Source organism: Saccoglossus kowalevskii, chromosome 1, assembly GCF_978046115.1.
Source record: "Saccoglossus kowalevskii chromosome 1, keSacKowa6.1, whole genome shotgun sequence".
In the NCBI taxonomy this organism is placed as follows: domain Eukaryota; kingdom Metazoa; phylum Hemichordata; class Enteropneusta; family Harrimaniidae; genus Saccoglossus; species Saccoglossus kowalevskii.
Genome location: NC_140641.1, coordinates 163,936 through 187,404, shown reverse-complemented (window position 1 = coordinate 187,404; position 23,469 = coordinate 163,936). Strand labels below are relative to the sequence as shown.

Here is a 23,469-nt window from a genome sequence, read left to right as displayed (position 1 = left end):
TAACAAGTGACTGGATGGTAACAACATGTCAGACTAGCAATGTTAACAAGTGACTGAATGGTTACATGTCAGACTAGCAATTCTAACAATTGACTGAATGGTTACATGTCAGACTAGCAATTCTAACAAGTGACTGAATGGTTACATGTCGAGACTATCAATGTTAACAAGTGACTGGATGGTAACAACATGTCAGACTAGCAATGTTAACAAGTGACTGAATGATTACATGTCAGACTAGCAATTCTAACAAGTGACTGAATGGTTACATGTCAGACTAGCAATTCTAACAAGTGACTCAATGGTTACATGTCGAGACTATCAATGTTAACAAGTGACTGGATGGTAACAACATGTCAGACTAGCAATTCTAACAAGTGACTGAATGGTTACATGTCAGACTAGCAATTCTAACGAGTGACTGGATGGTAACATGTCAGACTAGCAATTCCAAAAAGTGACTGAATGGTTACGTGTCAAGACTTAATGTTAAGTGACTGGATGGTAACAACATGTCAGACTAGCAATTCTAACAAGTGACTGAATGGTTACATGTCTGACTAACAATTCTAACAAGTGACTGAATGGTTACATGTCTGACTAACAATTCTAACAAGTGACTGAATGGTTACATGTCAAGACTATCAATGTTAAGTGACTGGATGGTAACAACATGTCAGACTAGCAATTCTAACAAGTGACTGAATGGTTACATGTCTGACTAACAATTCTAACAAGTGACTGAATGGTTACATGTCTGACTAACAATTCTAACAAGTGACTGAATGGTTACATGTCAAGACTATCAATGTTAAGTGACTGGATGGTTACAACAGGTAAGACTTTTATGACTAGCAATGTTAACAAGTGACTGAATGATTACATGTCAGACTAGTAATGTTAACAAGTGACTGGATGGTCACAACATGTCAAACTAGCAATGTTAATAAGTGACTGGATGGTTACAATATGTCAGACTAGCAATGTTAACAAGTGACTGGATAGTCACAACATGTCAGACTAGCAATGTTAACAAGTGACTGGATAGTCACAACATGTCAAACTAGCAATGTTAACAAGTGACTGAATGGTTACAACATGTCAGACTAGCAATGTTAACAAGTGACTGGATAGTCACAACATGTAAGACTAGCAATGTTAACAAGTGACTGAATGGTTACAACATGTCAGACTAGCAATGTTAACAAGTGACTAGATGGTAACAACATGTAAAACTAGCAAAGTTAACAAGTGATTAGATGGTCACAACATGTAAGACTAGCACTGTTAACAAGTGACTAGATGGTTACAACATGTCAAACTACCGGTAGCAATGTTAACAAGTGACTGGATGGTTACAATATGTCAGACTAGCAATGTTAACAAGTGACTGGATAGTCACAACATGTAAGACTAGCAATGTTAACAAGTGACTGGATGGTTACAACATGTCAAACTAGCAATGTTAACAAGTGACTGAATGGTTACAACATGTCAGACTAGCAATGTTAACAAGTGACTAGATGGTAACAACATGTAAAACTAGCAAAGTTAACAAGTGATTAGATGGTCACAACATGTAAGACTAGCACTGTTAACAAGTGACTGGATGGTTACAATATGTCAGACTAGCAATGTTAACAAGTGACTGGATAGTCACAACATGTCAGACTAGCAATGTTAACAAGTGACTGGATAGTCACAACATGTCAAACTAGCAATGTTAACAAGTGACTGAATGGTTACAACATGTCAGACTAGCAATGTTAACAAGTGACTGGATAGTCACAACATGTAAGACTAGCAATGTTAACAAGTGACTGAATGGTTACAACATGTCAGACTAGCAATGTTAACAAGTGACTAGATGGTAACAACATGTAAAACTAGCAAAGTTAACAAGTGATTAGATGGTCACAACATGTAAGACTAGCACTGTTAACAAGTGACTAGATGGTTACAACATGTCAAACTACCGGTAGCAATGTTAACAAGTGACTGGATGGTTACAATATGTCAGACTAGCAATGTTAACAAGTGACTGGATAGTCACAACATGTAAGACTAGCAATGTTAACAAGTGACTGGATGGTTACAACATGTCAAACTAGCAATGTTAACAAGTGACTGAATGGTTACAACATGTCAAACTAGCAATGTTAACAAGTGACTGGATAGTCACAACATGTCAGACTAGCAATGTTAACAAGTGACTGGATAGTCACAACATGTCAGACTAGCAATGTTAACAAGTGACTGGATAGTCACAACATGTAAGACTAGCAATGTTAACAAGTGACTGGATGGTAACAACATGTAAAACTAGCAAAGTTAACAAGTGATTAGATGGTCACAACATGTAAGACTAGCACTGTTAACAAGTGACTGAATGGTTATAACATGTCAGACTAGCAATGTTAACAAGTGACTAGATGGTAACAACATGTAAAACTAGCAAAGTTAACAAGTGATTAGATGGTCACAACATGTAAGACTAGCACTGTTAACAAGTGACTGGATGGTTACAATATGTCAGACTAGCAATGTTAACAAGTGACTGGATAGTCACAACATGTCAGACTAGCAATGTTAACAAGTGACTGGATAGTCACAACATGTCAAACTAGCAATGTTAACAAGTGACTGAATGGTTACAACATGTCAGACTAGCAATGTTAACAAGTGACTGGATAGTCACAACATGTAAGACTAGCAATGTTAACAAGTGACTGAATGGTTACAACATGTCAGACTAGCAATGTTAACAAGTGACTAGATGGTAACAACATGTAAAACTAGCAAAGTTAACAAGTGATTAGATGGTCACAACATGTAAGACTAGCACTGTTAACAAGTGACTAGATGGTTACAACATGTCAAACTACCGGTAGCAATGTTAACAAGTGACTGGATGGTTACAATATGTCAGACTAGCAATGTTAACAAGTGACTGGATAGTCACAACATGTAAGACTAGCAATGTTAACAAGTGACTGGATGGTTACAACATGTCAAACTAGCAATGTTAACAAGTGACTGAATGGTTACAACATGTCAAACTAGCAATGTTAACAAGTGACTGGATAGTCACAACATGTCAGACTAGCAATGTTAACAAGTGACTGGATAGTCACAACATGTCAGACTAGCAATGTTAACAAGTGACTGGATAGTCACAACATGTAAGACTAGCAATGTTAACAAGTGACTGAATGGTTACAACATGTCAGACTAGCAATGTTAACAAGTGACTAGATCGTAACAACATGTCAGACTAGCAATGTTAACAAGTGACTGAATGGTTACAACATGTCAAACTAGCAATGTTAACAAGTGACTGGATAGTCACAACATGTCAGACTAGCAATGTTAACAAGTGACTGGATAGTCACAACATGTAAGACTAGCAATGTTAACAAGTGACTGGATGGTAACAACATGTAAAACTAGCAAAGTTAACAAGTGATTAGATGGTCACAACATGTAAGACTAGCACTGTTAACAAGTGACTGAATGGTTATAACATGTCAGACTAGCAATGTTAACAAGTGACTAGATGGTAACAACATGTAAAACTAGCAAAGTTAACAAGTGATTAGATGGTCACAACATGTAAGACTAGCACTGTTAACAAGTGACTAGATGGTTACAACATGTCAAACTAGCAATGTTAACAAGTGACTGGATGGTTACAATATGTCAGACTAGCAATGTTAACAAGTGACTGGATAGTCACAACATGTCAGACTAGCAATGTTAACAAGTGACTGAATGGTTACAACATGTCAGACTAGCAATGTTAACAAGTGACTAGATGGTAACAACATGTAAAACTAGCAAAGTTAACAAGTGATTAGATGGTCACAACATGTAAGACTAGCACTGTTAACAAGTGACTGGATGGTTACAATATGTCAGACTAGCAATGTTAACAAGTGACTGGATAGTCACAACATGTCAGACTAGCAATGTTAACAAGTGACTGGATAGTCACAACATGTCAAACTAGCAATGTTAACAAGTGACTGAATGGTTACAACATGTCAGACTAGCAATGTTAACAAGTGACTGGATAGTCACAACATGTAAGACTAGCAATGTTAACAAGTGACTGAATGGTTACAACATGTCAGACTAGCAATGTTAACAAGTGACTAGATGGTAACAACATGTAAAACTAGCAAAGTTAACAAGTGATTAGATGGTCACAACATGTAAGACTAGCACTGTTAACAAGTGACTAGATGGTTACAACATGTCAAACTACCGGTAGCAATGTTAACAAGTGACTGGATGGTTACAACATGTCAAACTAGCAATGTTAACAAGTGACTGAATGGTTACAACATGTCAAACTAGCAATGTTAACAAGTGACTGGATAGTCACAACATGTCAGACTAGCAATGTTAACAAGTGACTGAATGGTTACAACATGTCAAACTAGCAATGTTAACAAGTGACTGGATGGTAACAACATGTAAAACTAGCAAAGTTAACAAGTGATTAGATGGTCACAACATGTAAGACTAGCACTGTTAACAAGTGACTGAATGGTTATAACATGTCAGACTAGCAATGTTAACAAGTGACTAGATGGTAACAACATGTAAAACTAGCAAAGTTAACAAGTGATTAGATGGTCACAACATGTAAGACTAGCACTGTTAACAAGTGACTAGATGGTTACAACATGTCAAACTAGCAATGTTAACAAGTGACTGGATGGTTACAATATGTCAGACTAGCAATGTTAACAAGTGACTGGATAGTCACAACATGTCAGACTAGCAATGTTAACAAGTGACTGAATGGTTACAACATGTCAGACTAGCAATGTTAACAAGTGACTAGATGGTAACAACATGTAAAACTAGCAAAGTTAACAAGTGATTAGATGGTCACAACATGTAAGACTAGCACTGTTAACAAGTGACTGGATGGTTACAATATGTCAGACTAGCAATGTTAACAAGTGACTGGATAGTCACAACATGTCAGACTAGCAATGTTAACAAGTGACTGGATAGTCACAACATGTCAAACTAGCAATGTTAACAAGTGACTGAATGGTTACAACATGTCAAACTAGCAATGTTAACAAGTGACTGGATAGTCACAACATGTCAGACTAGCAATGTTAACAAGTGACTGGATAGTCACAACATGTAAGACTAGCAATGTTAACAAGTGACTGGATGGTAACAACATGTAAAACTAGCAAAGTTAACAAGTGATTAGATGGTCACAACATGTAAGACTAGCACTGTTAACAAGTGACTGAATGGTTATAACATGTCAGACTAGCAATGTTAATAAGTGACTAGATGGTAACAACATGTAAAACTAGCAAAGTTAACAAGTGATTAGATGGTCACAACATGTAAGACTAGCACTGTTAACAAGTGACTAGATGGTTACAACATGTCAAACTAGCAATGTTAACAAGTGACTGGATGGTTACAATATGTCAGACTAGCAATGTTAACAAGTGACTGGATAGTCACAACATGTCAGACTAGCAATGTTAACAAGTGACTGAATGGTTACAACATGTCAGACTAGCAATGTTAACAAGTGACTAGATGGTAACAACATGTAAAACTAGCAAAGTTAACAAGTGATTAGATCGTCACAACATGTAAGACTAGCACTGTTAACAAGTGACTAGATTGTTATAACATGTCAAACTAGCAATGTTAACAAGTGACTGGATGGTTACAATATGTCAGACTAGCAATGTTAACAAGTGACTGGATAGTCACAACATGTAAGACTAGCAATGTTAACAAGTGACTGGATGGTTACAACATGTCAAACTAGCAATGTTAACAAGTGACTGAATGGTTACAACATGTCAAACTAGCAATGTTAACAAGTGACTGGATGGTTACAACATGTCAGACTGGCAATGTTAACAAGTGACCGAATGATAACAACATGTATCAAATTGAGATAAAAATATATACAAGAACAGATATTTATAATTATAATATTTAAAATAAAAAATTAATACACCATTAACAATATTTAGATTTTTGGAATGTATTGCATATTTAGAACATGCCAACACCTCTCTGGTCATCTTTGTTACCACTCTTCTCAAAGAACATGAAATCCTGAAAGAAAAATAATAAAAAGAGTAATTAACACAACAAAAATCACTGGAAATGCTAGTTTTCTGGAAATGTGAATTCAGAATGAAAAGATTATATTGGCGGCAATTATAAGTCTCTTCCTTGAATAATACTACATGTACTGTATTACCCCGGGGGGTCACTCTATATTAAAACCTTACACCATGTGCGTTCTTGCTAAAAAAAATAATAGGCCCCTAGGGTTGGCAGCACATTGGCAAACCATACCCCCTATTGCGGACGCAATGTAAATTTAGTACCCCCTAAAGCAGACATATTGAAGAAAAAAAACACCCCCTATTTCAGACACATATTGAGAACATCTTACCCCATATTGCGAGCATTCTCTGCCATTTTTTGTGATCAGCTCAAACAAGTTACTATGTATGTTATTGTATACACTAATGAAAGCTAAATATACTGGTCAAGTTTCCACCGACAGTTGTAAATTTCGTATGTGTAAGAACCTTGTTTTGCTAATTACAGATTTGTGATTATCTGTAATTAGCGAAACGGGCCATGTACATATTAAATATTATTATTTTCGACAAATATTTTGGAAATATTGAGCATATCCTGTTTCGTTTCGTTTCTTCGATTACAATAAGCCTTCTCCGTATGCTCGTGTTGGAAGTGGTGGGTAAGTCCCAGTGGGAAAGTTGAGGCGGACGTTTGCAGCCTAGTCGGGGCTATGGGTCCGCCAATTCGGGACCTAGGGCCGTGTATGAGAGTGGTTGTTTCAAGAGAGGGCCTACAGCGGGCGCAGCAACACTGTGAGTTTATTTCTGCGGGTCTATTGCAGACATTAGCATTTTAAAGGGGGCCTATTTGCCTCTCGCGCGGGCCCGCTCTGGAAGGTGAAAAACACCCCGCTTTCCCGCTAAATTTGGAATGCACATGGGGTAGTAACAGCATATAGAGTGAACCCACCGGGTGTATTACTCTCAATATAATATGAATTGCATGAAAGTTTCTAAACATAGTTGAACTCTGGTGACCTTGCCCTTTGTTATATACTATTATTTCCTTTATCATAGTTTGTTTCAATATAAATATGCATTGTCATAATTAATTTTGAATACAAACAAGTTTTGGGGTTGAACCATCAGTGGGGAATCAGTCTACCGAATTTGTTTAATTATTTTAAGGGACATAATTTCCAGCTTTATTCAAAGTAATTCAGATATTTTAGTATAAAAACAAATGCCCCATCACAGAAAAAAAGTGCTGCATTTAGACGTGAATAGATTCATAAAACATGCAAGATAACAGAAAATCTTAGCTGGCTTTTGTCCAAGTATTTTGTACAGGTGTATGTCAAAAATTAATGATTCACTGAGACAAATATAAACTGCCCTATTATATTCATTGTGTGACTAGACGGGACCCGACCTAGAGAGACCCTTTTCAATGGATTCGATGTCTCTTAGGTGGTTGGTGATAAAGACTTTCTGCGTTCTCCAGAAGCCTGCTCTCCATGTGTGCTTGAGGGGGGGCTGACGCTAGCACTAGCGAGTTAGCAATTACACAGACCTCATGCGCTCGTACTTGGTGTCTCTGCAAGCTCTGTGTCGAGGAATTTAAAGTATTATAGACCTCTAATACAGTCGCAGTAAACCACCTGGTTATGGAAGTTGGGGAGGCCGGCCTATCCTGCCTGCCTGGGCCAAAACACAAAGATATGTGCCTGGCACCCCGTTCCAAATCCTTAGTACGGTTTGGTGGCAACTCCGTGCTCGAACCGGGTAGAGAAGCAATTCCTCCTGATCCTCCGGGCAGACAAAATTTGACAGCCGGGGGATGACGATCGGGTGAGGATCGTGTCCTGGGATTTGGTTCTAGGCGAGAAACCCGATTCGTGTCTTTAGCACAATTTGATTGTCCATAACGGCGGTACATCATCCGAGAAGGACAATGCCCTCAGCTCTGGTTGACGCCTACCTGAGGCGAGGGCCAGTAGGAAGACTATTTTCCACGTCAAAAATTTGAGTGGTGCTGATTGGAGAGGCTCAAAGAGCGGGCTGCTCAGAGCAGACAACAGAGCCGACGAGTCCCAGTTGGGCGTCTGCCTTGTATGGGGTCTTGGCGTCCGGAAAACAGTAAATAGTCTCCTAATAATAGGACAATCGGCTAGTCTTGTTCTCGTATGTTTTGAGTGGTGGGGGACAAGACCGACCTGTAGCCAACGATCGCTGCGTAGGACAAACTCACTTCGTCAAACAGGTGGACGAAGGAGCCTGCTACCTGGCCAATAGAGGGATGGTATGGATCAATCTCCCTTCCGCTACACCAATCAGTGTATGCTTGCAGCCTAGAAATGTAGAAATGTTGGTGGAATCCCTGTTCGCCCTGGCCAGGACGTTGGCAGCCCGCTCAGATAAGGCTTTCGTATGTGCGGGTCTACTGAGAGCTTCTATGCGTGTAAGTGATACCTGCTGGGCTCGTTAGTAGTGCGCCGTCTGGTTGGGACGGCAGGTCCAGTAAGTCCAGAAGCACTGCTGATGTTTCGACTAGCATTTCCAACAGAAGTGGAAACTAGGCCTTGCTTGGCCAATTGCGTGCAACCTATGATAATATGCGGGTGTGCACCTGTCGAAGTTTTCTGCGGTGCCCGGTGAACAGGAAGGAAGGAAAGGCGTACACAACTAAGTGGGTCCACGGGGTTAGCAAAGTGACCCTGGCCCAGGCTCCTGGAGTCAGCAGGAGTGTTACGTACGTCGGGAGCTTGGCGTTCCAGGGTGCAGCAAACCGGTCCAACCTTGGACCGTCCCACACCCGAAACAGCCTGGAGGCTACCCACTGGGGTATCAGCCACTCCGTGTTCCGGAGACGGAGCAGTCCTGAAAGGGCCTTGCCAGACTGTTCCTTACCCCTGGAAGGTGGTGTGCGGTTAGCTCCACATTGTATTCCAGGCACCAAAGGAGGCACGATGGGGAAGGCGTCCCCCTTCCTTCTTGAAGAGACCACCGCTGCGTTGCCTGTGCGGAGCAGGACTCTGTGGTCTTGAACTACGGGTAGAAAGCGTGGTAGTGCTAAGTACGCTGTTCTCAGTTCGAGCCGGTTGATATGGTAGTCCCGAAACTAATGCGGAGTCATACCTGCGGCGAGCGGGTCCAAGGGGCACCCCTGTCCGAGGTTGGCCAGTGACGACCACTAGGGCAGGGCTTCCTTCACTTGGTCCGAGAACGAAACCCGCCTATCTAGTTCCCATAGGAGAGCTCGGCGTTATAACAAGTGTTATACCGGGCGGCTGCGTAGTGCAGCCTGGGGAGCAACCCTTTGAACTGAGGTCATCATTCCGATGATCTGTATTAGTTCTCGGAGGGACACTGAGAGAACGCTGACTAGGCATTTGGCTAGGCTGCTTAGCGCTAAGCAACACACTCGATAAGCCAAGCTTTGCACCCAAAATTTGAATACTTGACCCAGCTGGGCAATTCGAAGGAGATGGCAACTCGCTAGGTGCATTGGTATGTGCCGGTAGGCCCCGCTTAAGTCTAGTGGATGGAGAGGAGAACCCTGAATGGTGTCTCCATGTGGAACCAATCGAGGAGCACGTACTGATTCAGTCTGCCTAGGTCCAGAACTAGGCGCCCGGCACTTGTAGATTTGGTACTACGAACTTATTTGGGTAAAGCCTGGACTTAGTTCCAGCTGATGTACCCTGGCGCCTTTTCCCAGCAAACTGCTACTTCCGGTCTGATTGAGTCCCCTGGCAGTGCCCAACAGGGGAGACACTGACGGGGGGAAATGGAGATTTCAGCGGTATCCCTTAACAGGATGTCACCACCTGGAAAGGTCCAGGGATCGGTCACCCGCTGTCTCCAAACCCGACTACACCGGCGCAATCTGTGTATGACAGGGATATGTGGCCATGTGTTCGGCAATTGCGAGGGGGGGTGCTCCCTTCCCCCATGAGGTGAGTTCCCCAAGGCCTGAAGTAGTCACTAAGTTGTGACCTGGCCACTCACTGAACTCGTGCCTGTTCCCACTATCCACTATCGAAGATTTTAGTCAACGAATCACAGACCTCCTTCTATAGCGCACATGATGACGTCACCGGGCAGAGTCAGGTCGCAAATACACTCAAATAAAATGGCCGATTATACCAACGTTAGCGACCGAGAATAACACGGCTTTTCGGTAAGTTTATCATTGTCAAATGCAACGAAAGTTATTTTTATGTTAATGTGTTTTAATATTGTGTCTCGAATGGTTCGAGTTTAGATCGTTATTTTGTCTAGTTATTCTGAGTGACAATTTTATTTTCACCGGTTCGACCGAACACCGGTGTCTTTTTCCAGTTGCTTGCCCTGAAGACGGGTGGTGTTTTGTTGACGATCAGGCCAAAATCGTCTACGGTATTGAAGCCGTAGTTGTAAATATTCATCAAACTGTATCAACATTTTGTACATTATACAATAACTCTTTATTAAAGTAATTGAGCTGATTTGGACTGGAATAAAATATTTTTTATTTGGAACACATCGATCAGGAAATATTTTTTGCTCCAATTTTCTGCGTCGATGCCGTGGGCCGGTGACCGTTATACAATTTAAAATCAGTTTGCATTGTTTACTATAGCTGTTTACAGTGTTCTCATCATTACGATTTACTTATTTTTTTGCTTCCATTCTAGATAATTATGCTCAGTGTTTTATGTAAAATTGAAGTGATGACTGAATGAGCAAACCTTGGCTGGCGAAGATGTATCTGGAAATATTCAATGTAATGACAAAAATTGTAAAATGCAGTAGAATTTCTTTTGTAAATAAAAATATACTAGCAATTTTCTATTAATGCTTTATTCAAGTGGGCAAAATATAATGTACAGAAAGATTGCCTGTATACACTGAAAAGTAAGCAGCCGACAGCCTGTATAAAAGGGGGGCTGTGATTGGCTGTTACTTACGCGAGATTTGAAAGGACTTACATAGGCGTTTTTAAAAAATCACAAAATCAAAATCAAAGTAAAATAGAAAGGCATTAATAACAAATATAATAAAAAATAAAATTAAAATAAGTTTATAGCTAAAATAATTAAAGCCCGTACACTACATCAGATTTTAATCAGATGTAGTGAACACCATTCCCTGAACAAAGAGGGTGAAGGATGTCCAGTGTGCGTCACTGAGGTGGGAACGTACCCTGGCTCAGCTTGTCGGCGAAAACACGTGCGTCTAAGACCGCATCTCGTAGCACAGTAGTGGCCCCAGCCAAGAGAGCCAGGCGACACTCGGGGGTGTCGCATGTAGATGTGCGGTGGCCCACCAGTAAAAGTGTCGCCTGGTCTAGGAGGCTGGTGCGTTCTGCCTCCAAGGTCTCCAGAGTCCTGGGCACCCATAATAATGTGCTCAAGCAACTCTGCCCCCAGGGCTGGATGGGTCGTCTTCAATTGGCAAAGACACCCATGGAACACGGATATCCATCCCCCTTTGCTCGGTTTGCCAAATTCGTGGTAGCGGAGTCTGGGGAAGGAGCCTTGGAATCCGGTTGAGGGCATTTTGGTCTCATCCTACGCTATGAGGTCTGATCCCAAAACCATATCGACCGGGTAGCGTTTGGTCCAGTGGGAAGTTTTGCCTAATGTTATCCCTTCCCAGGGGCCTTAAGCATTACATCCTCCGCGGCTGACCAACGCCGCCCCTCAACACCGTTTGCGTGCTCTGCGCCCCACTCCGCACTCAGACGGACAGGGGGAGACGTGCCGACGGGGTTGCTTGGAATCCCGACGCCCTTGATCCCATAAGCATTGAAGCAACCTTAGGTGGTCGCTTTAGGGTCAAGGGTGGGGGTATCTACATCGTATCACTGGGATCAATGATACTCCACCTCACCCCAAAAGCGTGGCTCACCCAGTCATACAGATGGAAGACTCTGAGGGACCGCCCGGAGTACCGACTGTATCCAACGCGAGCGAACTGCGTCCTCTTTCACTTTAAATATGTGAGAGGGAGCGTTGTTCGACTGTGCGTCTCATGACAGGATCGGTTTCCTCTGGGGACGCCCGTGGATCGGTAAGAATGGAGTCAAAACCAACAGCGGAGACCGGACACAAGGATAAATTCATTACCGTTGTACCGTTACCGTGTGACGAACCCTAGCTGGCTGAAAGTGGGGGGGTCAACGTGTGCCCTGCCCTGAAAGCCCTGCCCCGAGATCGGAGGCTTGGCTGCCAGCACCCCGTTGGCATTCAGTGCCCGAGGATCCAGAGGAGGTCCGGTGCAATTAGCCTGAGCCTCGGCCTCCCCCCAAAATAGTGGGAGAGCGGTGACTGGGAACGGGGGTTCCCCGGAAGAGACGTGTTTGAATGCAAACATGCTTTTGTGTCTCTTCTTGCTTGCCCACCGAGGGGGACACAGTGGAGACAGCTGGCTCCGACTGTGTCTGATCTACCCGGCCTGCCAGGGACGCAATTGCCCTGACAGTCCTTTGCCCAAAGCCCACAACTCGGAGGCGCCGTGAGCTGTGCGTCCCTTTGTTGACCCTCAACGGGTCCCATAGGAGGAAAACCTCCAAGAGCACAGCCTCGCTGCAGCCGGTAAAATCGGGTAAAACACCGCCTGAAAAAACAGACTGTGAGGATGCCCTCCGATCAGCGGGGGAGGCCGAGAAAAATATCTGTACCTCCACCATTGGGCCATTGTGTTTGTTTGTTAGCTAGTTAAATGCATAAGAATATGTATCAATACATTTTTACATTTAGATAGATTTATTTATCTAGTGTTATCTTTATAAACAGTTTAGATTATTCTAGTTTATTCATATTTCCCTATTAACTGAGGAAATTACCCTATTATTTCACTGTTAGATCGTTTACATGTGTTCGTATATTAAGAGTTACCCCCTATGAGCAATGGAATCGACCTCAAACATGCTAAATATTATGCAAGTGTTACATATGATTCCTACTCTCGATGGATATGGCGGTCATCAATGGAGTTAACATTTGAATTTAGTTCATAGTTATTCAAGTTATTCACCTATTTGTCCCTCATCAAGGGCATTCACAGTTTTAATACTGAAGTTTGTACTACTGCTGTAATTACTGGTAATTACTGCTGTAATCAGCATTCTACCCATGAATAAAGAAGTCATTACGACTTTCTTTTGAACTCGATCACTTGAGTCTGCTGTATGTTCTGTGGAGATTTATTAAACGTGGCGATTTATTCGAACTGAATTCCCACAGCCACACACTAATATCAAAAGCTGAAAATTAATTATGGAAATTAGGTAATTATATGTACTGATATTACCATAAAAACTATCAGGTCTGTGCAGTGTCATATGACATCTATGTACCAAGTTTCATTGAAATGTGATGATTAGTACTTGAGATATCAGTGGAAAAACCGAAAATTGACGAATCATTATGCAAATTAGGTAATTAGTATCCACGGATTATTACCAAAAACTAATCAAAACCTAGCATATGTTCAGAGCATGCAGAGCATGCGCGCACGCGATGATCTGGTGCTATTTTCAATAACAGAAAAGGGCCTACAAAATGCATTTAATAAACTACAAGATTATTGCCAAAAATGGAAAATCAAAGTAAATCTTGTGAAAACTAAAATTCTTGTATTCAGAAGGGCAACACTACAAAGAAATGAAAAATACAAAATGAAATTCAAAAATTTCAAAATGAAAAACTTTGCTGTGTCAACTCATATTTATCTTGAATAATCTTTCAGTCAAATGGTAAATTTACAGAAGCTAGAGACAACCTAGCAGATAAAGCAATCAAAGCCATGTATGCACTAAAGTAGTCTTTACCAAAAGAAATAGACTGTAAAACGTACATCCATCTGTTTAATATATCTATCAAACCAATTTTACTGTATGGATCTGAAATTTGGGGAATGGAAAATACAATGTATGAGTAACAATAACTGGGACAAAACTATAACAGAAAAAGTGCATCTAAAATTCATTAAACAACTACTTGGGCTTAATAAATACACAGTGAATAGTGCATGTCGGGGTGAAATTGGAGCATTTCCATTGATAACTGAAGTGAAAATCAATATGATTAAGTTCTGGTCCTGTGTCACAGACAAGTCACAAAATAATTATACAAAGATAGCGTTAAGCGATCAGACTTTGTCAAAAGCACAATGGGAAACATCAGTCAAAAACATCTTGAAAGATGCAGACCTCTCTAAAACATCACAGCTATCACATCAAAATATTAAGGAAATTAGCAGCACTATTAAACAACAATACATAACATACTGGAAAAGAATATGACAAATGAAAAAACAAAATGGGGATCATACATTAAATTTAAAATAAATTACAATAGCCATTGAAAAAAAAACCATTAGAAAATAGAATTTGTAAACAATGCCCATTACAGGAAGTCGAAGACGAATTACACTTTCTTTTAGTTTGCCCACGATATCAAACAGATAGAAATGATTTTATTTCCAATATTTTATTCCCCAAAGAAATCATTACCAACCTGCAAAAATTCACATATTTAATGAAAAGTAATGACAGAAATATAATAAAACTTTTAGGGGAATTTTTACATAAATCATTCATTTTAAGAGCTTTCTTTGGATATAATACCTTGATTTTTTTACGTTATCATACTTTGATATTATTTTAATCACTTATATATTTATTGCTGTAAACCAATAGAACATTTGTACTTCTAAGGATGCAATAAAGTTATTATTATTATTATTATTATTATTGTAAACTGATACATGTCATCTCCCGGGCGTTTGATTCATTTTTGTACAACACACTGGAAATAACAAAATGGCTGATACCATCATAAATTGCTGGTCATAAAAAATAGAATACGCATGCGCATCATTATGCAAATTAGTCCACTCACCAATTCCTTTTAGTTGTATTCATGCAATTAGGCAGATAAAAAAAAATAATAATAAAAAAATACATAAAAAATGCTAAATTTTAATTAAAATGTAAAATAAAACAATGAATTGCAGCAGCCAATCATTAGTAACATTTTTACCAAGTTACATAAAAATCGTTTTAATGCTTCTTGAGATATAACTGAAATAGCTTAAAATTCATAAATTATTATGCAGATGAGCTCATTAATATGCATGAATGTCAACCAAAAACTAATCAATTCTGCGAATTATCCCAGACAAGCTATATACCAAGTTTCATTGAAATCCGAACATTGGTTCTTGAGATATCAATGGAACAGACACACACACGGACACACAGACAGACACACTAACTGCAAAGACTCCCATTTTGTGCTTCACCACACGGGAGTCAAAAAGTACTTCATTTCACAAATAGTATCAGAATAATTAATTGTTATGTTACACTTTACCCCCCATAAAAATAAGTACTGGAGTTATCAAGTTTAAATCAAGATTATCTATCTAAAGAACCACAAAAAGAAGACAATTTAAGTAAAATTTAATGAACATTTTGAAAAATATACATAAAACATGTACTATAGTCTCAAACTGGTTAATATTCAAGTTTGCAAGAAATAGATAACAAGCAGCCTGTCAGCTGAGGCACATTTCAATTATAAAGAACAGAAGATATCATTAGAAAATGAACATTATGTATAGTATCAAAGCAATTGGACTTGAACGAAAATATCACTTTTTACCAAAAATGACAAAAATATTTATCAAAATTAGATAATTGAAGATATCATCATCAAATGAAAAAATCTGAGAGAGGTCTACTTGTAGTACCTATATATATAATAGCAAAGCAATCTGACTTACGGTTTTCAATCTATATATGTACAAGTCATTGTCAATGACACGTCCCCGTTCCGTTCATATTTGAGTGACATATACATTCAAAGCAGATCATGACCGAAATGCACCTGCATATGTACAACACATTGTGCTAAATCTGAACAAAATCCATCCATGCATGACTGAGATCCGATTCTGGAATTGTGAAAATACGTGATTTTGATGCATTTTCGGCCTTAAAATGGCCATCATTCCGCTATTGTTAAGCAGATCATGAAACAAATGCACATATCTATTTGTGACATGATGTACCATGTGTGTGTGAAGTTTGAACTTGATCAATCCAGACATGTCTTGGATACGGATCCAGAACTGAATTCTTTAACAAAATGGCCGCAAGTCGGCCATTTCGAACTTGATCCGAAAAAAAAAAAAAGACGTGCATCAAGGTCCTATTATGTTTAATGTATGTACCAAATTTGAACAAAATCCATCCATGCATAACTGAGATACGGGTCCGGAATGGTGAAAATGTGCGATTTCAATGCATTTTCGGCCTTAAAGCGGCCGCCATTTGGCTATCGTTAATGAGATCATGAAACAAATGCACATACATATTTGTGACAGGATGTACCTTGTGTGTGTGAAGTTTGAACTTGATCAATCCAGACATGTCTCGGATACGGATCCAGAACTGAATTCTTTAAAACAAAATGGCCGCCAGTCGGCTATTTCGAACTTGATCCGAAAAAAAAAATGACGTGCATCAAGGTCCTATTATGTTTAATGTATGTACCAAATTTGAATGAAATCCGTCCATGCATAACTGAGATCCGGGTCCGGAATGGTGAAAATGTGCGATTTCAATGCATTTTCGGCCTTAAAGCGGCCGCCATTTGGCTATCGTTAATGAGATCATGAAACAAATGCACATACATATTTGTGACAGGATGTACCTTGTGTGTGTGAAGTTTGAACTTGATCAATCCAGACATGTCTCGGATACGGATCCAGAACTGAATTCTTTAAAACAAAATGGCCGCCAGTCGGCTATTTCGAACTTGATCCGAAAAAAAAAATGACGTGCATCAAGGTCCTATTATGTTTAATGTATGTACCAAATTTGAATGAAATCCGTCCATGCATAACTGAGATCCGGGTCCGGAATGGTGAAAATGTGCGATTTCAATGCATTTTCGGCCTTAAAGCGGCCGCCATTTGGCTATCGTTAATGAGATCATGAAACAAATGCACATACATATTTGTGACATGATGTACCTTGTGTGTGTGAAATTTGAACTCGATCAATCCAAGCATGTCTCAGATACGGATCCAGAACTGAATTCTTTAAAACAAAATGGCCACCAGTCGGCCATTTCGAACCCGATTCAAAAAAAAAATGACGTGCATCAAGGTCCTATTATGTTTAATGTATGTACCAAATATGAACAAAATCCGTCCATGCATAACTGAGATCCGGGTCCGGAATGGTGAAAATGTGCGATTTTGATGCATTTTCGGCCTTAAAATGGCCGCTATTCGGCTATCGTTAATCGGATCATGAAAAAAATGCACATACATATTTGTGACAGGATGTACCTTGTGTGTGTGAAGTTTGAACTTGATCAATCCAGACATGTCTCGGATACGGATCCAGAACTGAATTCTTTAAAACAAAATGGCCACCAGTCGGCCATTTCGAACCCGATTCAAAAAAAAAATGACGTGCATCAAGGTCCTATTATGTTTAATGTATGTACCAAATATGAACAAAATCCGTCCATGCATAACTGAGATCCGGGTCCGGAATGGTGAAAATGTGCGATTTTGATGCATTTTCGGCCTTAAAATGGCCGCTATTCGGCTATCGTTAATCGGATCATGAAAAAAATGCATGTGCATATGTCCCATATAATGTGTGATGTATGAGTGAAGTTTGAACTTAATCGGCCCATGCATGTTCGAGATACAGGTGATCACGGACGGACGCACGGACGGACGGACGCACACAGGGCAAAACATAAGTCCCCGTTTTCGGACTGCGTCCGAACGGGGACTAAATATAAAATACAATTTGACTTTTGGTTTTTAACAAGAAGTCGAAAATATCACATTTACCAAAAATGACAAAAATATTCACCAAACTTAGAGAATTAAAGATATCATCACAAAATGAACAAATCTGTGAGAGGTCCACATGTATTACCTATATATGCAATATCAAAGCAATCGGACTTACATTTTTTAACAAGAAGTCGAAAATATAACTTTTTACCAAAAATGACAAGATATTCAACAAAAAAAGCAAATTTGAGATTTTGACATGAAATATACAAATCTGAGAAAGAACCATCCAATTTGAAAACATTCTGACTTGTGGTTTTGAAGTTGAAAATGTAATTGTAAAGTTGATGACGACGATGGACAATCAGTAATACGAACAGCTCCGTTGTGTCGACTTTGTCGACAGGAGCTAAAAACTGATTTGAGTAATTGTAACCACAAGAAAAAACGGCAGACAGTTTTTCCTAATTTCTTGTGATGATACGGATAAGGTAATAAAATAAATTAAGTAACTCACAATCAAAAAGCAAGCTCCTAACATGACAGCTTTCATGTTCACATCTAAGTCCATTGGGAATGTAATACCAAAGTTATCAGCATCAGTGAACATTTCCTTGACCATTCCAGACCATTGTTTAGATATCTTACCAACCTGAGTGGCACCATCAGTTGACAAAACCTACAAAATCCAATTTTAACTGTGTTTCATTAACAAATATTTATAAACAAGTTTCAGTACTCAAGAAAAAATAGTTTATTTACAGTATATGTCAAAACAATATTCTCATGATTTACACTACAGTGTTTAGTACAACTCTAATAATTTAAAAGTAAAACAATTAAAACATAGCATAACTTATAAATTTATATTGAATAACGAATGAGAATTCAGAATATACACATGTACAATCTAGTTGTGTTAAGCATGCACAAGATTTTCTCTAAGTGACTAAATTGGTAAACTATAAGTTTATAAGCTGGAGGGATAAGTTTCGGAAAAACCAATGACATACATGTACAATGACATTGATCAGGAGTGAGAGAATTTCTTTCATTTGAGTCTACCGGTAGTTCAGTGTTAGTTAAATATCTATGCAGCTGCCTAAATCCAAAGTTTTGTTTAATTCTCATTTTTTCTTTTGGTATGAACAAACAAGTAGCCTGTCGGCTGAGATAGCTCCGCTTTTCAATGCACATTGCATTAAACAAGCGACCTGACGGTCAAAATAGCACCGCTGTCTTCATTATCATGGAACAAGAATCAGTAAAGTGGCATTGTGGTTGTAATATTTATAGTCAGTCATTTAGGGAGCATTGCACTTGAGTTACAGTTGCAATTACCGGTAGTTGTCAAAAATAAAAATTTTTACCAAAAATAACAAAAATATTCACTAAAAATCCAAATTTGCATATTTTGACACAAATTTAACAAATCTGACATAGGACCACCCCACGTATCATTGCTGGAAATATGAAAGCATTTGGACTTACGGTTTAGGACTAGTTGTCGAAAAAATTTGCATATTTTGAGACAAATTTAACAAATCTGACAGAGGACCACCCACATATCCTTGCTGCAAATATAAATGCAATTGGACTTACGATTTAGGACTAGTTGTCGAAAAAATTAAATTTTTTTACCAAAAATGACAAAAATATTCACTAAAAATCCAAATTTGCATATTTTGACACAAATCTGACAGAGGACCACCCCAAGTACCTTTTGGTACAAAAATGAATGTAATTGGTCTAGTACTTTTGAAGAAGAAGTCGTTTAGAGGAAAACTTCACGCGGGACCCCCATACCAAAAGCTCCGCTGGGTCATCTTCGATGACAGCAGAGCTAAAAATGAACAATATGTGTAGTATCGAAGCAATCAGACTTGCTGTTTTCAATATCACTTTTTACCAAAAATGACAAAAATATTCATCAAAATTAGATAATTGAAGATATCACCATGAAATGAACGAATCTGAGAGAGGTCCACATGTAATACCTATATATGTAGTATCAAAGCAATTGGACTTGCGATTTTTAACAAGGAATCGAAAATATCACTTTTTACCAAAAATGACGAAAATATTCACTAAAATTAGGGAATTGAAGATATCATCATGAAATGAACAAATCTGAGAGAGGTCCACATCTAGTACCTATACGTACAATATCAAAGCAATTGGAATTGTAGTTTTTAACAAGAAGTCGAAAATATCACTTTTTACCAAAAATTACAAAAATATTCACCAAAATTAGAGAATTGAAGATATCATTACAAAATAAACAAATCTGATAGAGGTCCACATGTTATACCTATATGTATATTATCAAAGCAATTGCACTTGTGGTTTTTAACAAGAAGTCGAAAATATCACTTTTTACCAAAAATTACAAAAATATTCACCAAAATTAGAGAATTGAAGATATCATCATGAAAAGAACAAATCTAAGAGAGGTCTACCCAAGGTATGCACCATATACACTAAGTATCAAAGCTTGTAGTTTTCAGGAAGAAGTCAAAAAAGTAAAATATTGACAAGGAATACAGACGACACTGAATGTCAACGAACAATCACTCATATGATAAGCTCCACTCGACAAAGTTGACAGCGGAGCTAAAAATGAAAAATTTAATTATGACAATCCCTGTGGTGGACATCAAAACAAAATTTTTTTTATAAAAAATGGTAGTATTACTTCCTTACACTAAGTATATTTTATTGTAAAGATAGCTGTATCTTTGTCATAAAAGCCTGTTGCTATCATGAACACGTGTAGAGCAGACTACAAATGTCGCATACACAACTGTTATCACATCTTAAAAGTATGGTGGCCAAATAGTCAAATTCCCTCATAAGGAGAATGTTAGTGGAAGAAGTACTTTTCACAGCCAACTCACATCATAAAACACAGAGTACCTGATAAACTTGCAATGGTATGGAAAAGATGGAAAAAAGAATTAATGAAGACCAATTTGTGGGAATAGCGACACAAGACTGAGAGACGCTGTTGAGAGAAGCGAATCTAAACTTAGACAAATGCCTTCAAAAGTGTTGGCATCTGAATTGTCAAAAGTAAGATGCGAGTGGAAAATCCATAGAAATCGCTAACATCAGAGAAAGACAGATGAAAAATATACACTAAATTCAACCAACTGACAATGTTACCTAAAATGCTATGCTTTACTCCCAAGTAACTTATCCATTTATGAAAATGTATGTGACAAATTCAGGTTGTAACATGAAAGCATTTTTTATCAGTGGTCCATGTTGACCACAATCTCACAACACTGGTGGGTCAAAACTTAATCACTATCTGACTTATTGTGAACTTGTGGTCCATTTGGCTCAATAGTGATTTTCCTGCAACTTTTTTCATTGCTTTTTACTTTGTATTTGATTTGCTGATTTGAAAGGGAGTTCGTGGCTTGGTTCATTTGACCTGTGATTTGTATGTCAATATGTTTTGTAGACAATGCAGAAGCGAAGTACATCAATCGCTTAGTTGTCTGAAGCAGAAGTACCTCATGAATAAAACAAGCAGCCTACTGTAGCTCTTAGCTGAGATAGCTGTTAGCAATGCACATTTCAATTAGCGCATTGAAGATATCACAAAATGAAAATAGATCCACCTGAGGTACTTATTTGTATGATATTAAAGCGCTGCTGTTTTCAACAAGAAGTCCAAAATATCAATTTTTACCAAAAATTACAAAAATATTCATCTAATTTAGAGAATTGAAGACATCAACACAAAATGAACAAATGTAAGAGGTCTACCCAAAGTACATATACACTGTACATCTAGTGTCAAAGAAATCAGATTTATGGTTTTTAAGAAGAAGTTGAAAAAGTAAAAAGTTGATACGAACGATAACGAACAATCAGTAATTTGATAAGCTCCATTTATCAAAGTCAACAGTGAAGCTAAAGAGTTTGTGGTCGACCAATAATAACTTAATTTGGTGGTCCAAAGCCTAAAGCCATGCAGTGGTCATTTGATGCATAACCACCCCTAATTTCGAACTCTGATTATTAATAACTAAATGATCAGGTCATATCATTAAGAAAGCAACAATTGAAAAACTATGTAGAGAACTTAACTATAGTGTAGTCAGAAAAAGAGTATAGTTATAGACTACACAAAGTAAACATACGTAACTCAAATATATACTGTCTTGAATTTATGTACTTAATTTTGATCTTGTTTTTATCAACGAAAAACGGATGTAAACAAAATTTTGTGATCTGACATATCAATTTGATGCTGATGAAGTCATTGAGATTAGATTGAAACCATTAATAGGAGATGAATTTGTAAAAAAATTATGATTTAGTGCTTTTACACGAGGATTGGACATTGGGCAGTCATATTGAATCAAATTACAAAAATAAAGTTCATGTTGATGTATCTATTGATATCTTTGTACAAAATTTAAACAGAAATGTTCATTGCATTCATGGGAAAGTAGGCATGGGTATCATGAAAAACAAAATGGTCACCAGTCAGCCATATTAGTTTGAATCACCGAAAAAATATGACATGCAACTATAACCCAATATGTATGATCATCATACCAACTTTGATCTAAATTGGCCTAGTCATCTCTGAGAAACAGCTCCGAACATGTAAAAATTACGATTTAGCACTTTTACATGAAAATTGGGCATTAGCCGGCCATATTGAATTGAATCACAAAAATAATGTTGGTAAAAATGTATCTCTTGGTATACTATCTTGGTACAAAATTCAAAGAGAAACGTTCATTGCATTCAAGAGAAAGGCATGTTTGAATCACAGGCGCATACGTGTCAATCAAATGGATGATCACATGAAGTAGACAAGTGTACAAGTGTAGTAGACGACAAGGCACGATATTGCAGACCTTTAGAATTTTAATGTTTTTAATAGGGTTAACAAAAATAGCAACACCAGCAGAATTTGAGGACTCATGAGAGAAGAACATTGGAGACCTCCAAACAATTTGCCATTGTGGTTCATCTGACTAAATAGTGTGTCTTTGTAGAAAAAAGAAATTACTGGAGTGATTCCGCTCAAGGAACTCAAGAACTTGGTAACATTTTAGAGAGTCTTTGCACCTATGAATGTTCCATGTTACAGCTGAAAAATTAGCCATAAGGATAATACATAATATGTAGTTATGATACAATTGAGTTGTCTCTCTTTAATAATTGATGGCGTTTAGCGTGAAATAGATGAAAGTTACTCTGGATACATTTGATCTAATGAAATAAATACAACCACAAATTCCTAACATAGTAGCCAGATTTAGCCATGCAGGTGGGTGACTGGTTACACACCCATGTATAGCAAATAATGGTTTGAAGTCAGGTGAGAAAGCATTCACCGGATACAGGATTATAGTAGTAAACAAAAAGCAATGAGAACAACACCCATGTGACACCAACATGGTTGCCAAATTATGTACACATAAATTGTACACATTCAGGAGCAATACACATTGGCATGGAAAGTAGATTTGATTCTATGCTATTACAGCACGAGTGATGTAGACAATACCACGATTGCTTAGACACA

The 23,469-nt window shown here is 38.4% G+C and overlaps 1 protein-coding gene across 1 annotated transcript in view; it reads right to left on the bottom strand.

Annotated features, from left to right (window-relative positions):
• Positions 1 to 6,033: 6,033 nt before the first annotated feature.
• LOC100368372 (phospholipid scramblase 1-like) overlaps positions 6,034 to 23,469 on the bottom strand; it is a 103,153-nt gene continuing 85,717 nt past the window's right edge. The window contains exons 7-8 of the mRNA XM_085498211.1: positions 18,430 to 18,591; positions 6,034 to 6,117 (exon numbers count right to left, since the gene is read on the bottom strand). Of these exons, the coding sequence (XP_085354337.1) occupies positions 6,055 to 6,117; positions 18,430 to 18,591 (225 nt within the window). The 3' untranslated portion in view covers positions 6,034 to 6,054. The remainder of the gene's footprint in view (positions 6,118 to 18,429; positions 18,592 to 23,469) is intronic.